The 14,358-nt window shown below is 41.7% G+C and overlaps 1 protein-coding gene across 1 annotated transcript in view; it reads right to left on the bottom strand.

Annotated features, from left to right (window-relative positions):
- LOC107076200 (antigen WC1.1-like) overlaps nucleotides 1-14,358 on the bottom strand; it is a 455,354-nt gene extending 440,996 nt beyond the window's left edge. The window contains exons 1-5 of the mRNA XM_069198074.1: nucleotides 14,301-14,358; nucleotides 4,868-5,067; nucleotides 3,308-3,638; nucleotides 2,079-2,381; nucleotides 1,271-1,582 (exon numbers count right to left, since the gene is read on the bottom strand). Coding sequence (XP_069054175.1) covers nucleotides 1,271-1,582; nucleotides 2,079-2,381; nucleotides 3,308-3,638; nucleotides 4,868-5,067; nucleotides 14,301-14,358 — 1,204 coding nt within the window. The remainder of the gene's footprint in view (nucleotides 1-1,270; nucleotides 1,583-2,078; nucleotides 2,382-3,307; nucleotides 3,639-4,867; nucleotides 5,068-14,300) is intronic.

Raw genomic sequence — 14,358 nt, 5'->3', positions numbered from 1 at the left:
GTAGACGGCATCATGATTGGAGGCGAGTGCTCCCTTAGATAGGGCTGTGTGAGGAAACAGACACTCAGGGTTAACATGCAGGGAGAGGAGTACAAGATAAAAAATGTCACTCCTAAACCTATTTTGGACATTTGAGCACACAAATGTTATGATTCTGGATTTGCAAATTTCCTGATATCTCCACCTGTAATTGTTGCTAATCTTTTTCAAATAATCTTTCTTAAACTACAAATGGATTTCTCTACCCTATTAAAATTGCTCACATCCAGCACACCTTTAAATTAGACAGGTTTTACCTCAGGCAATTGTGATTTTAAAGCAGGTTTATTCCTCAAGGTAATTATGTAAATATAAGTTCCATGTGAGTGACAGAACTGACCACTAGAGGTCACTATGTGGATGGAGAGTTCCCTCCCTACCTTTCCTCAGCTTCCTGTTCTGGATCAGCTGCCCCACTAACAGAGCCAGCACCACGAAGAGCAGAGCCCCCAGCAGCAGGAGGACCAGGGGCGAGGCAGACAGGCCTCCCAGCGGCTGTGTCTGGGGTGTTGTCCTGGTTCTGCCTGAGAGAGGGGGAGACAATGGATGAACAGGGATCAGGAGAGGTGCTCTTGGGCTCATATATGCTTCGACAGATGGAATGTCCTGTTCTCCTCATGTTCCCATATGGGGCTATCATGGCTTCAGGGTGAACCCAAGATCAACGAAGAATAGTTAAGAATTCCAAATCTAAACCACCAGGACTGTCAGTAAATCAGTGATGAAAGAGAGGACACTAGCACTAGATCTACACCGGGAAACTGAAAACACTGATCTTCACAATGAGGGAGGAGAGGAGACACTACAGCAACACTGGGAATCTGAAGAGACAGAAAGACAGGAGTTATCAATGACAAGGAGGATTTATGTTCACCTGTAGCTGTTGTTGGACTGGCTGTTGTCTCTGACAAACCTGTAAAAGAGATAGGAGAGCTGTCAATATATTGCCTTTGGTTTTACAGCAGGTTATATCCACAGTGGTCTTAAAAAGAAAATCTTTACATTTGTTCCTTGAGGTCAAATCTAGGATTGCTGGATGAATGGTGTCTTGTTCGGAATTAAAGCTTAGTGTTGTTCACATACACAGGGCTACAAAACATCCCAATCTTGTGACTGATGATCTTAGTTGGATTAGTTAGATATAAAGCAGTGATAGAGTATGGGTGACATCAGTCTAACTTCTCCATTGATCTGCTACCTTGTTCATCTACAGTTCTAAGACTATCCTCACCTGTACAGGTAACCCCCGCATCCTCCTTGTGTCGACAGTCACTCTGATTCAGTCCAGAGTGACAGCAGTCCCACAGGTGAAGTTCACTGCCTGTGCAGTTCACCTCGTCCAGCCAGATGGCGCCGTTTCCTGGTCCGAATGAGGCCTCTATTGCTGCACTCACTGCATCCCCACAGCCCAGCTGTCTGCAGACCACCTGGGCATCCTGCAGGTCCCAGGAGTCGTCACAGACTGTCCCCCAGGAGCCCTCATACCGCAACTCCACCTGGCCAGAGCAGTTAGTGCCTCCAACCAGGCGCAGAGCCAGTGGGACTGAAAGTCAACAGAAAGGTTATTCAGTGTCATTAGATCTGTGACTGTAGATGAGAGCAGAGAGGTTACTGAGAGTTACTTCAGCTCAGTGACTGTAGTAGAGGTTAGTGAGGTATTGAGTGGCTCTAGAAGAGAGCTGTATGGTTACTGTTCCTCAGCTCAGGGCTGCAGTGTCTCTGACTGTTTTACACACTGAACTCACCTGGGCAGTGCTGCTGAGGCTGCTCTTCCTGAGGGGCTGGAGTGCTTCTGTCAGCTTCTTTTCTAGGACCTTCAAAGATTAATAGTCATATAAAAACATTATTATTATAAAATGAATAACAATGACATTGCTTTCATTTTTATACATGTTTGGATATAAATTTATAATAATTCAATTGAAAGCTCTTATTATGTTCTGAACTTGGCAAAACACTAATCCACAGAGCTGCTCGAGATAAAGACAATCACTGCAGAGCTGTTTAAGAGGAAGGCAGCATTACTCTTCACTCTCTACCTGAGCAGGTGATATTAGCCACTTCTTGGTCTGTGCAGTCATTCTGACCCCAGGGGGAGGAGGGACACTGCCACAGGGAAGAGTCATGTTTGCGACAGGAGACAAAGTCCAGCCATTTGGGATCTGGGCTCAGCCTGGAGTTTGTCTCTCTGATGGTGCCCTTGTCTCCACAGCCCAGCTGTTTACAGATCACTGCGGCTGTGGAGTCAGTCATGCCGTTCTGACACACACTGCCCCAGGTGCCATTGTAGTAAACCTCTGCCTGTCCTGAACAGCCTGCAGACAGTCTCAGCAGAGTGTAATCTGTCAAGACAGCAGGGAAAGTTAAAGGAAACAAACCCTGACAAGACAGCCCAACGTTTCATTCTGAACTGGTAAGAAACAACTAGCAATGAAATGAAATGAACATGTAATGAAACAATGACAGCTGTACAATAACACAGTTGACATGAAGGTGACAGGCAGGACTGTGTGGTTCTGTTCATTCAGAACCTGGACAGTACATCACACAGAACTTTAAATCCCATTACATGATCAGGTTCTGACCCAAAACATCATTCTGATCAGCTTGGCTATTCAGCAGCAGCACAACTAAGAGACTGAGGCATGAAAGTAGAACTCTTGGCTCAGGATGAGCGGTGCAGCGTTATGAATGGAGAAAACGTGGCTCAGGGTGACATTTAACATTGTGTGGGTCATCAGGATCTGACCAGAAGCCATTCTTGGAACAAATCAAAATGAAACATTTGAGGCAGAAAATCATGAAAGATAATGGCCAAGACAAATACACCCAAACAGACAACAGGTCTTATTGATGTGAGAAGTTTAAAGTTTGGACCCTAGATTTTACTGGAGGACTGAGATGAATATATCCCCATTCACTAGTGGAGGGGAATTTCTCTTGAGTTTCTTTCTCTCTTTATTTATTTTTGCTGGGATGTGAATATGTGCATTCACAACTGTATCATAAATATAAATATTTATTTTAAAATTAATTCTGCATCCAGCTCAGTCTTTTCCTCAACAAGATGCATTTAAGCACTCCAGATGCAAACCATATCCACAATGTGGAATTCCAGTATGTGGATTATTTTATTTAGTTAACTTACTGAACACAAGATTCTCACATTCTCACAAGTCAAACATATTTAGGCACTCTAGATGCAAGCCATATCCACAATGTGGGATTAAAGAATCTGAATCATTGTAATTTTAATTATCTCCCCTACCTGAACACAGGATTCTCACATCCTCCTTGTGTCCACAGTCATGCCGTCCCCACCCTGCTGAAGGACACTCCCACAGAGACGACTCGTTCCCCAGACAGCCCACCTCGTCCAGCCAGATGGGTCCAGTTCCCTGGCTGAAGGAGGCCGGCACTGGGGCACTGAGGGCCGTCCCACACTGGAGCTGTCTGCACACCACCTGAGAGTCTGCCAGGTCCCAGGAGTCATCGCAGACTGTCCCCCAGGAACCATTGTGATATACCTCCAGCCTCCCAGCACAGTCACCTCCTGCACCAACCAGCCTGAGGGACAGCTGATCTAGGAGCAGAGAATTAGAGGTTAGGGGTCAGAGGTCAGTGCAGTACTAAGAGATCACCATGACCTGCTGTTACAAGTTGAAGATTATCTCGGCCCACTAGGCACAGCAGATACAGTTCAAGTACAATGTTTCTTGACTTTTGATTAATTTAATATATACTTATTGTAACAGATTGTTCATAAGCAGTATACCAGATAAGTTACTTTTCTGACCCACTGCTGGGCACAGAGACAATAGCTCCACCGGTGACAAATTGCAGTATTCAGATAGATGCGTTTGCTGTAGATCCCAAAGACCCTAGTGTGTTTGTGACACACAGAAAAAACTGCACACACACAGCTGTTGCCTCACTGACTGATCTGGGATTCCACTGAGCAACAGAGACATCAACACACACTGAGAGCCCTGGAGATACAGAACAGGGGCTAATTCATACCTGGTGTTTTGGAAAAGGGAACAGCTGAAGAAGGGAAACCTGTGAAACAAACAGAGAGAGAGAAAACAGACTGTGAACCATGTGTGAGAGGTGCAGTTTAGCACCAGAAATGAAACTAGAATTAAAACAGCACTGATGTGATTAAGACAGTCTTCAATCTCTCTTTACCTGCTCCAGGTGAATCTCTGGTCATATTTGAGTCTGTAAAACAGAAGAAAGGAGCTCATTTCTGTCCACAGGAGTGATGTTTCACCAGTGCAGGGTCAGCTGTGTGTGGGGCTCAACTGTACATAACATCTGTAATTATTGACTTTCTGAGACTCACTTTTTTTTCAGCCTCCTGTTAAATAGGGCTCCATTAATTAAACTAATTAAACAGTTCAGGTGTTAATTACGGGATACTGAGATCCAATACTTTCTTTCATTTTTAGGACAGTGATCTCAATATAAATGTAAAACAGATTTATGTCCACAGTGAATTGTTGTACCTAATCATCTGAAAAAAAATGACAATGAAAATGATTACCCCTTTAGTTAATATTTGAGTTATATATGATATGATTCAAATATGCTCACATGCTTTAAGGAATATATTTTTACTGGCAGCGTGTAACAGAGCAGGTATTCAGTAAATCATGAAGACAGTGTGCTGCTGTGTGTAAGCACATGATTTTTAAACATAATTCTCACCAGAGCAGATGACTCCTGCGTCCTGTCCATGAGAGCACCCTGCTCTCCCCCATGTAGAGACAGCGCAGTGTGAGAGACGGCTCTCATTGCCCCGGCACTCAAACACATCAGCCCTTACTGGTCCACTGCCCTGTCCAAACCAGGCCTGTCCTGGTGCTGCTACAGCCTCCCCACAGTCCAGCTGCTGACAGAGAACACTGGCATCTCTCAGGTCCCAGTACAGGTCACACACTGTCCCCCAGTCCTTGAAGAGCCACTGTAACTCCACTCGGCCAGAGCAGGAGTCAGAGCCGTTCGCCAGCCTGAACCCTGTGTATCCTGCAGATAGGAGAGAACTTCACCAGCATGACACCACAGCAGGCTACAAGAAATACAACAAATTAAAGTACCAATACAGTGAAAAAAACTATAAGATTCAGCACATAGTGAGTGAGAAACCAATAGCAGGCATATAATAAGAACAGATATTGTGATGCCATAAGTGATTGTTTCCTCAAAGGGTGCTACTTTCCCTGGGGACTCATTTTTCCAAGTTTTCCCCATACGTAAGATAACGATGTGCAGCTCATAGGAGACAATTAGCACCCTGCTCTAGGCCACATGAAACCAGGAAGGATTTGGAGACGACAGAAAAATTCCCCGATAATTGCCTCAGCCTGGCACATATTGAAATAAAGTATTAATAAATCATCCCCAAGATGAAAGTTTTCACTTACATTTTTCATCTCTACAATTCCAGTCTTAGGCCTGAAGAATAGCGTTGATATTTCTGTAACTGTCCTTGCCATCACACTGGCTGTTTACCTTACTTTTCCTAGCTTCATCAGTGAGCAGCTTTGTTACAATTGAAAAATCTTCCTACTACCTGCTAACTGTACTTTTTTCCCCACACAGTCTGAGAGCTGAAGGATAGGTTTCTGATATTAAAACAGGCTTTGACACAGCATAGGCTGATAAGTTTTCCCAGCCTCAAGGCTGAAGGATAGTTTTGGCAATTGGACAGGCTGTAGATATACGTTTCACAAAACAGCCCATTCAGCTATGTCTAGTGTGCCCGGTCCAGGTCATATACTGAAAGTTCCAGCTAATAAATCACTGTTTTAAATTAAGTCTGGTGTGTGGGGTGTGTGCTTGGGACCCTGCCTAGAACATGCCGATTGCGTGCTGCCCCACTCGACACTCCTCAGGAGATCACCCACTCTCCCCTGGAGATCACTCAGTCTACATCAGAGATCACCCAATCAAAATATGTATAATTTATGACTCTATAACAATTGTTTCCATGAGTGAAAACGTTGTGACAATCTTACCTGTACAAGTCAGACTTACAGCTCTACTCTGGGAGCAGCTGTGCTCTGGCCTGGCTGCAGTGGGGCAGTGCAGTAGTTTGGACTCTTGTCCTCTACACTGGAACTGCTTTGACCTGACTGCACCCTAGCCCTGTCCGTAATGAGCCCATCTGTGTATCACTGAAGGAGCCCCACAGTCCAGCTCCCGACAGACAACCTCTGCATCCTGCCAGTCAAAGTCAGAGTCGCACACTGAGGTCCAGGTGTTCTTGAGATTCACCTCCACTCTCCCAGAGCAGAGACTGTGTCCGTTCACCAGCCTCAGGAAACCTGCAATAGAGAACTACAGGCTGTCAGTCTGAGCAGGTAATCTCTCATAGTGCAGCTCATTGCTCACTGTCGCTGAACCTGGTGCCTGTGAGAATTAAACTTACTACCCTATGAAAATAAACCAACTTCATGTGAAAAAATAAATATAATAGATTCTCAATTTAAATCTTGACTTCTTATTGTTCCATTCATAAACAGATTTACACCTACAATTTGGCATAGAAAATTAAATTTTAGAAATACATACACTATTACAATCAATTGTACAATAATGCAGAGTGCTTTCAATAAGAATATAGATAATAGGATAGATATAGATAAAAAAAGTAGATAATAGGAAATAAATAAAAATGAAATGAAAGAGAGGAGAGTCAGAAGAAAATCTGAAAGGTCAACGTCAGATAGTTAAACCAAAACATATTTTAGGGCTGAATGTTTTTACTGAATGTAAAATTGATTGTTTTCCTCCAGAAATAATGTAGATACATGTACATCTAATAATTGTAGATGAATGTTAAACTCTGTTAAGATCAAAGACTCTAAATCATCAATCTCCACCTCTGTGCCCTAACATGTGCCTCTAAATAAGGTGTTCAGTGCATCATTACCTGTACGCTGGGGCAAATACAAGATATGAAAATCAGAGACACTAAATTAATCAGTTTGTGTAATACTACAAATCAAACTATCACCATAATTCCAGCTGTTCCACATGTTCATAGCAATAACCACAGTGCTGAAGATGCCACCTGTGGAACACATTCAACTGTACAATAAGTAAAAATAGAAACTGATCACGAATCCATCCATCCATTTTCAAACTGCTTCTTACAATTCATGATTCCCAGTGTAGCCAGGGATGTAGACTTAATAAATACAGAAGAAAAAAAACGGATCGATATCACCAAATTCACAGAAGCAGAATGGCATGTCATATACTCAAAGAAAAGATTCCCCATTGCCTGGCACTGCTGAAACAGGACTGTCTGACCTGGGCACTGACACACACTCTGGACAAGACCAGGACTGTCACAGCCTGGCACTGCTGGAGCAGGACTGTCTGACCTGGGCACTGACAGACAGTCTGGACAAGACCAGGACTGTCACAGCCTGACACTGCTGGAACAGGACAGTCAGACCTGGGCACTGACACACACTCTGGACAAGACCAGGACTGTCACAGTCTGGCACTGCTGGAGCAGGACTGTCTGACCTGGGCACTGACAGACGCTCTGGACACATCCAGGGTTGTGCTTCTCCACATGAAAGCAGATCTCAGAGAATGACACACTCTCATGGAGTTCAGCTCCACGTACGCACAGCTGGGTCTAGCAGTCAGCTCCTGGCTATGTTAGGGATTCGGTAAGAGAAACCGAAACCAGTGAATGAACCCACTTGGAGGAGCTGATAAAGCCTAGCCGTGATCCGAAGAAAGCCGTAGTCGAAGAAACGAGCCGAGAGTCCAGGGGAAGCCAGAGATCCAAACAGGGAACAAGTTAGCGAAGCCAAACTGTGATCCGAAACCGTAGACAATAGAGCAATCCGGGAGTCCAGGGGAAGCCAGAGATTCAAAACAGAGAGTGAGTACCGAAGCCAAGCCGTGATCCGAAAAACCGCTGTCAAAGGGGGAAAAAGCGTAATCCGAAAACCAAGAAAGACACAAAGTAGAAGAAGGAGTAGCGCAACTAGGAAGCTCGAAAGGAAAACCAATACTGAGCCAGGAGGTAGGAACAGACAGGTGTTTAAGTACAGGATGAGACGGGGGTGTAGTGGTGAATAAGTAAACTGATAGGTAAACTGATGGAGTAAGGCTACGCCTTCTTCTGTCTCCTCCGTTGCCGGGAGGCAGGGATCGGAACAGGCTACAGTGCATCACAAGAAAATACATGACCACCAGTGCCGTAAAGAAGTCAAAATATGGCAGAGCAGTTTAGATGTTAGATGTCTAGTCTGAAATATCAAACCTGAAATCATTAATTTACATAAATGAGCCAACAGAACTGTTTCTTCTCTATTTATATCAAAAGCTGCATTGGTTTCTTGGATTCTTAAATTCTGGGCTCATCAGAATCAGACCGACAGTCACTCCACCACCAAGGATCAGCCTTTTGGACAGCTGGTAGTGCAGCTGAACTCCACTACAGCACTGAGCCCCACAAGACCATTAAAAGACACCTGAGACTGTCCAGATCCACTGACACTGACACCAACATACCATTAAAACACACCTGAGACTGACCAGATCCACTGACACTGACACCAACGTACCATTAAAACACACCTGAGACTGTCCAGATCCACTGACACTGACACCAACATACCATTTAAACACACCTGAGACTGACCAGATCCACTGACACTGACACCAAAATACCATTTAAACACACCTGAAACTGACCAGATCCACTGACACTGACACCAACATACCATTAAAACACACCTGAGACTGACCAGATCCACTGACACTGACACCAACACACCATTTAAATACACCTGAAACTGACCAGATCCACTGACACTGACACCAACATACCATTAAAACACACCTGAGACTGACCAGATCCACTGACACTGACACCAACATACCATTAAAACACACCTGAGACTGACCATATCCACTGACACTGACACCAACACACCATTTAAACACACCTGAAACTGACCAGATCCACTGACACTGACACCAACATACCATTAAAACACACCTGAGACTGACCAGATCCACTGACACTGACACCAACACACCATTTAAATACACCTGAAACTGACCAGATCCACTGACACTGACACCAACATACCATTAAAACACACCTGAGACTGACCAGATCCACTGACACTGACACCAACATACCATTAAAACACACCTGAGACTGACCAGATCCACTGACACCGACACCAACACACCATTTAAACACACCTGAAACTGACCAGATCCACTGACACTGACACCAACATACCATTTAAACACACCTGAAACTGACCAGATCCACTGACACTGACACCAACATACCATTAAAACACACCTGAAACTGACCAGATCCACTGACACTGACACCAACATACCATTTAAACACACCTGAGACTGACCAGATCCACTGACACTGAGACCGACATACCATTTAAACACACCTGAGACTTACCAGATCTACTGACACTGACACTGACATACCATTAAAACACACCCGAAACTGACCAGATCCACTGACACTGACACCAACATACCATTTAAAGACACCTGAAACTGACCAGATCCACTGACACTGACACCAACATACCATTTAAACACACCTGAAACTGACCAGATCCACTGACACTGACACCAACATACCATTTAAACACACCTGAAACTGACCAGATCCACTGACACTGACACCAACATACCATTTAAACACACCTGAAACTGACCAGATCCACTGACACTGACACCAACATACCATTAAAACACATCTGAAACTGACCAGATCCACTGACACTGACACCAACATACCATTTAAACACACCTGAAAATGACCAGATCCACTGACACTGACACCAAAATACCATTAAAACACCTGAAAATGAAAAGGCATTTCACCCAACAGCACAGTGGAACCACAGCAGATTGTCACTTCACCAGTGCTAAAACAGTAAAGACAAAGTGAAGTAGATACAGACTCACTGAGCACAGCCTGCCTGTTTAAACTGAACAACACTGAACAACACTGAAGTGCCTGGAGAGAGAGGATGAGCTACAGGAAGACACTTCCTGTTGTCCTGCTACATAAACACAGAGGAAACACAGAAAAAAGACACACTTAAATTAATATATAAATTTAATATAATATGTTTATAACGTATATTGCTTTTAATTATTATTATCATCATATTATCAATACTAGATTTTAATTTATTTAGTTTTAATTAAATGGATCATGATGATGGACTCTAGATCAGTGGAGGAGTTTTCATTGTCCTCAAGCTGGAGACTGGAGAGAGTCTCTGTCTCTTACCTGAACACCTCACTCCAGCATCAGAGTCATGACTCAAGCCCCAGTCTTTCACTTCAATGTTTCGACAGTCCCTCAGCGCAGGAAACCCCACCCAACAGGACTGATCCAGACCCTGGTCCGAAGTGAGCTCCTCCTGGTGCTGATACAGCAGATCCACAGCCCAGCTGTCTGCACACCACTGCAGCATCATCCAGATCCCAGCCAAAGTCAGCTACTGTCCCCCACTCTCCATCATGATACACCTCCACTGTCCCCTCACAGGGACTGGCACCATTCATCAGCCTCACATCAGCACTGCCTGCGGAGAGAGAGAAACAATCCCTATCACCATGTCTACAGGATATTTTTATATTAAGACATTTTAGAAATACACCTGGAATTTTTCTTTGGTTTTACCTGTTTGATTGGATTGCTAGTCTCTCCCATGGGGAACAAGAGACAGTGGAGTGACATTGTCCACCAGCAGCCATCTTACCTCTCCCTCCACACACCTGTGTCCAGATCCTGTTATATATCTCTCTGTCCATATCACTGTGTGACTGCAGAGGGCTGTTCTGCTATGGTTACTACAGTGGACAGTGGCTGTAAAGACTGTGCTCATGTGTTTCTAAAAGCTGTGGTTAGTACAGTGGTCAGTGGCTGTAATGAGTGTGTTCCTGTGTTTCTGGGAGTTGTGGTCAGTACAGTGGTCAGTAGCTGTAATTACGGTGTTCCTGTGTTTCTGGAAAATGTGGTCAGGACAGTGGCTGTAATGATTGTGCTCCTGTGTTTCTGGAAGTGGTCAGTTGGCTGTAATGATGGTCTTCCTGTGTTTGAGGAAGCTGTGGTCAGTAGAGTGGACAATGGCTGTAAAGTGTACAATGGCTGTAAAGACCTGTAAAGACCATGTCCTTCAGTTTCTAGAAGCTGTGGTCAGTATATTGGTCAGTATATTGGTCAGTTGCTGTAATGACTGTGCTCCTGTGTTTCTAGAAGCTGTGGTCAGTACAGTGGTCAGTGGCTGTAATTACTGTGTTCCTGTGTTTCTAGAAGCTGTGGTCAGAGTGGACAGTGGTTGTAATGACGATGTTCCTGTGTTTCTGGGAGCTGTGGTCAGTATAGTGGACAATGACTGTAATGATGGTGTTCTGGGTTTCTGGAAGCTGTGGTCAGTACAGTGGACAGTGGCTGTGGTGTCAGAAGGCTGAATGACTGAAACCAGGTTTGGTGTATCTGGTGTATCTGGGTCTCAGGCCCCACATGTACTTAGCAGTGCACACTGACCACATGTCTGTATCAGACACTGATTTAAACACTGATAAGTCTTTTTAATGGTCTACATTGAAAATAAGTTATAAAATCCAAAACAGAATCAATAAAAATATTTTCTTAATAGATGGATGCTTCACAACTTGTGCTGCAATATGTGAAGTGTAATGCTGCAGAAAGATGGAAAATCTGCAGCAGGAGATATAATTGAAACCCAGGCGCAGGACTTTGAGCTCTTTCAGAGTTTGAATGATCAGGGAGTAACAGTGTTTAAAAACACACTGATCTCTGTTAATACACTAGTCTGTTATTATACCTGTTAGAGAGGGCAGAATTGAGCACAATGAAATAAACAACCCCTGGTAAATATTTTGAAGATGTTGTATTATTGTTAAAACATTTATATTCCATTTTGTTTGCAAATGGGAAAATTTCCTAGCACATGACCCAAATTACAACCAAAATTTTGTATTTTATTATTGTGGTAATAGATAAGGGATTGTCAAGTTGTACAACATTTGTGATAAGGTTGCTAAATATCTACAATATTAATAGTTATAATAATTATATGTTAGTACTTAAAAAACATTATCCTTAGTCTGTGTTGTGTGTAATAGTGTATAACTGCATATAAAACTATTAATACAGCATTAATAGAAAATAGTTTAAAAAACATATAAGCTGAATTAATATTATGATTAATTGTAGAGGTGAAATTCTTGTTAATAAATTAAACAGAAAAGCACTTCTGCATGCTGTGGTCACTACGGCGGGCAGTGGCTATAATAACTGTAGAACCTCAGATGGCTGGTCCTGGGTTCCAGGAGACTGTGGTGACTGTACTGGACACTGTACTAACTCTGTGGCTTCCAAGTCCTGGGACCAGTGTTTCTGTGTTACTGGGACCTGTGGTCACAACAGTGGTCAGAGGCTGACAGGTACTTCACATGTTGTGCTGAAATGTGTGTGAGGTGTATATTCCCATTGTCTGTATATGAATTGTTGACAATGATTTTCTAGCCTTTACCTGCCAACATCTAAACTTAACACATGATCATCAGATTAAATTATATTAAAGAACAACATTTTTCAAAAATACCAGACAGGTTTAACATATAGGCACAGATACATTTATTATGATGTTGTCCTGAGCAACTGCTCAAAAATCTAAACTTGAGTCCTGTGATTACGAATTAATTTTTAAATATTGCATTTGTATGATAACATGTAATTAAATATTTAATTTGTATAACTCATACTTATATAATTGCATTTGATAATAATTTCAGATTTCGAATGTAGTCAAAAACAATAAAGCATTCTTATTAAAACTTCACAATTTACAAAAAAAAACCTGTCATTAGATAACTAACCTAAAAACACAAAATAAGTTATTTAGCTGTTAAATAATAGACAAATCCTGTATAAACACAAAACACAACTACCATTTTTTAATTCTTGCTGTAATGCCACAATGTCTTGTAGTTGTTAAATTATTAATGTTACACCTCAGTTTCTGATGAGACCCCAGTTAATAATAATACACCTACAATACTAAGAATTTTCACAATTGTGTTAATATTTTTCATTTTATAACTTATAAAGCAATAAAGAATGTAACTTTTATCAGCCTGTCCTTTTCAATGTGAAAACAAGCAAACCTGGTCTTTATGAACCAGGTAATACATATATCAGTTTTATTTTAATACTATAAAAATACAAGAGCTAATTGTCCTATGACTGAAAATGTTTTACATTTTCAAAATGTAATTGTAAGTCTTTAAAATGAAGAATTCACACTCATAACTTCCTATCATATTGGAACACATATTCTTATAACACCTAGAGGAACTACTTGTTTTCACAGCAACTGAATATCACACAGCCTAACGATAGAAACCTGGACTGTCTGAATACACCAAAGATATAATGGCAGCATTAAAACTCCAGTCTTATTTCTCTAGCATAAACACTTTAGGTGGTAATAACACATTTACTGTATATCTATTAATTCATCAATCTGTAATAATTTAATATGAGTCACAAATATAATTCACTATTTAAAAACACGTGTATCTCTATTAAAGCACCAGTCTGTAATAAGACAATACAGAGGAGTCAGAATTGAACACAATAAAATAATAAACAACCCAGGGTATTTCTGAATCATCCTGTATAATATGATATTATTCTAGAAACATTTTTTATTGCTCACACTTTTTTTGTTTTCGAATAGATGAAGACTTTTTCACATGTCACAGCATATCACTCAAATTATCACTTATATATAAAGTTTATTATTACAGTAACAAGTAAGTTAAATAACTTTTTAAAGATTTTATACACTCCATGTTTTCACAAATTATCAATAGAGGGTGATAATGGCCAGCTTCTGCTCTATCCATCTATAACATTATTATTGTATAATGTTTAGAAATCTTAAGAATATTTTAATAAAATCCAATAAAAATTAAAAGCAACTAATTATATTTAGACACAACTAATTATATTTCCTTACTTACAGACCAAGATAAAATACAGTTATAATATTTTTTATGAATACCCACAAACTGAATGTAAAATTAACTTTTAAAAATTGTTCAACCCACTTATTGCTCCATTTACATCAAAACTTTACTTAATTTAATTCCAGTTGTTGTCTGTCTGTCTGGACAGGAGAAGACTGGTCACTTACTGGCTGAGCTGTGCAGCACCAGGACAGCGAGAGAGAAGATGGACAGGCAGCTCTCCAT

This window comes from Lepisosteus oculatus, chromosome 14 (genome assembly GCF_040954835.1).
Source record: "Lepisosteus oculatus isolate fLepOcu1 chromosome 14, fLepOcu1.hap2, whole genome shotgun sequence".
Taxonomy (NCBI): domain Eukaryota; kingdom Metazoa; phylum Chordata; class Actinopteri; order Semionotiformes; family Lepisosteidae; genus Lepisosteus; species Lepisosteus oculatus.
This window is presented reverse-complemented; position numbering and strand designations above follow the sequence as displayed.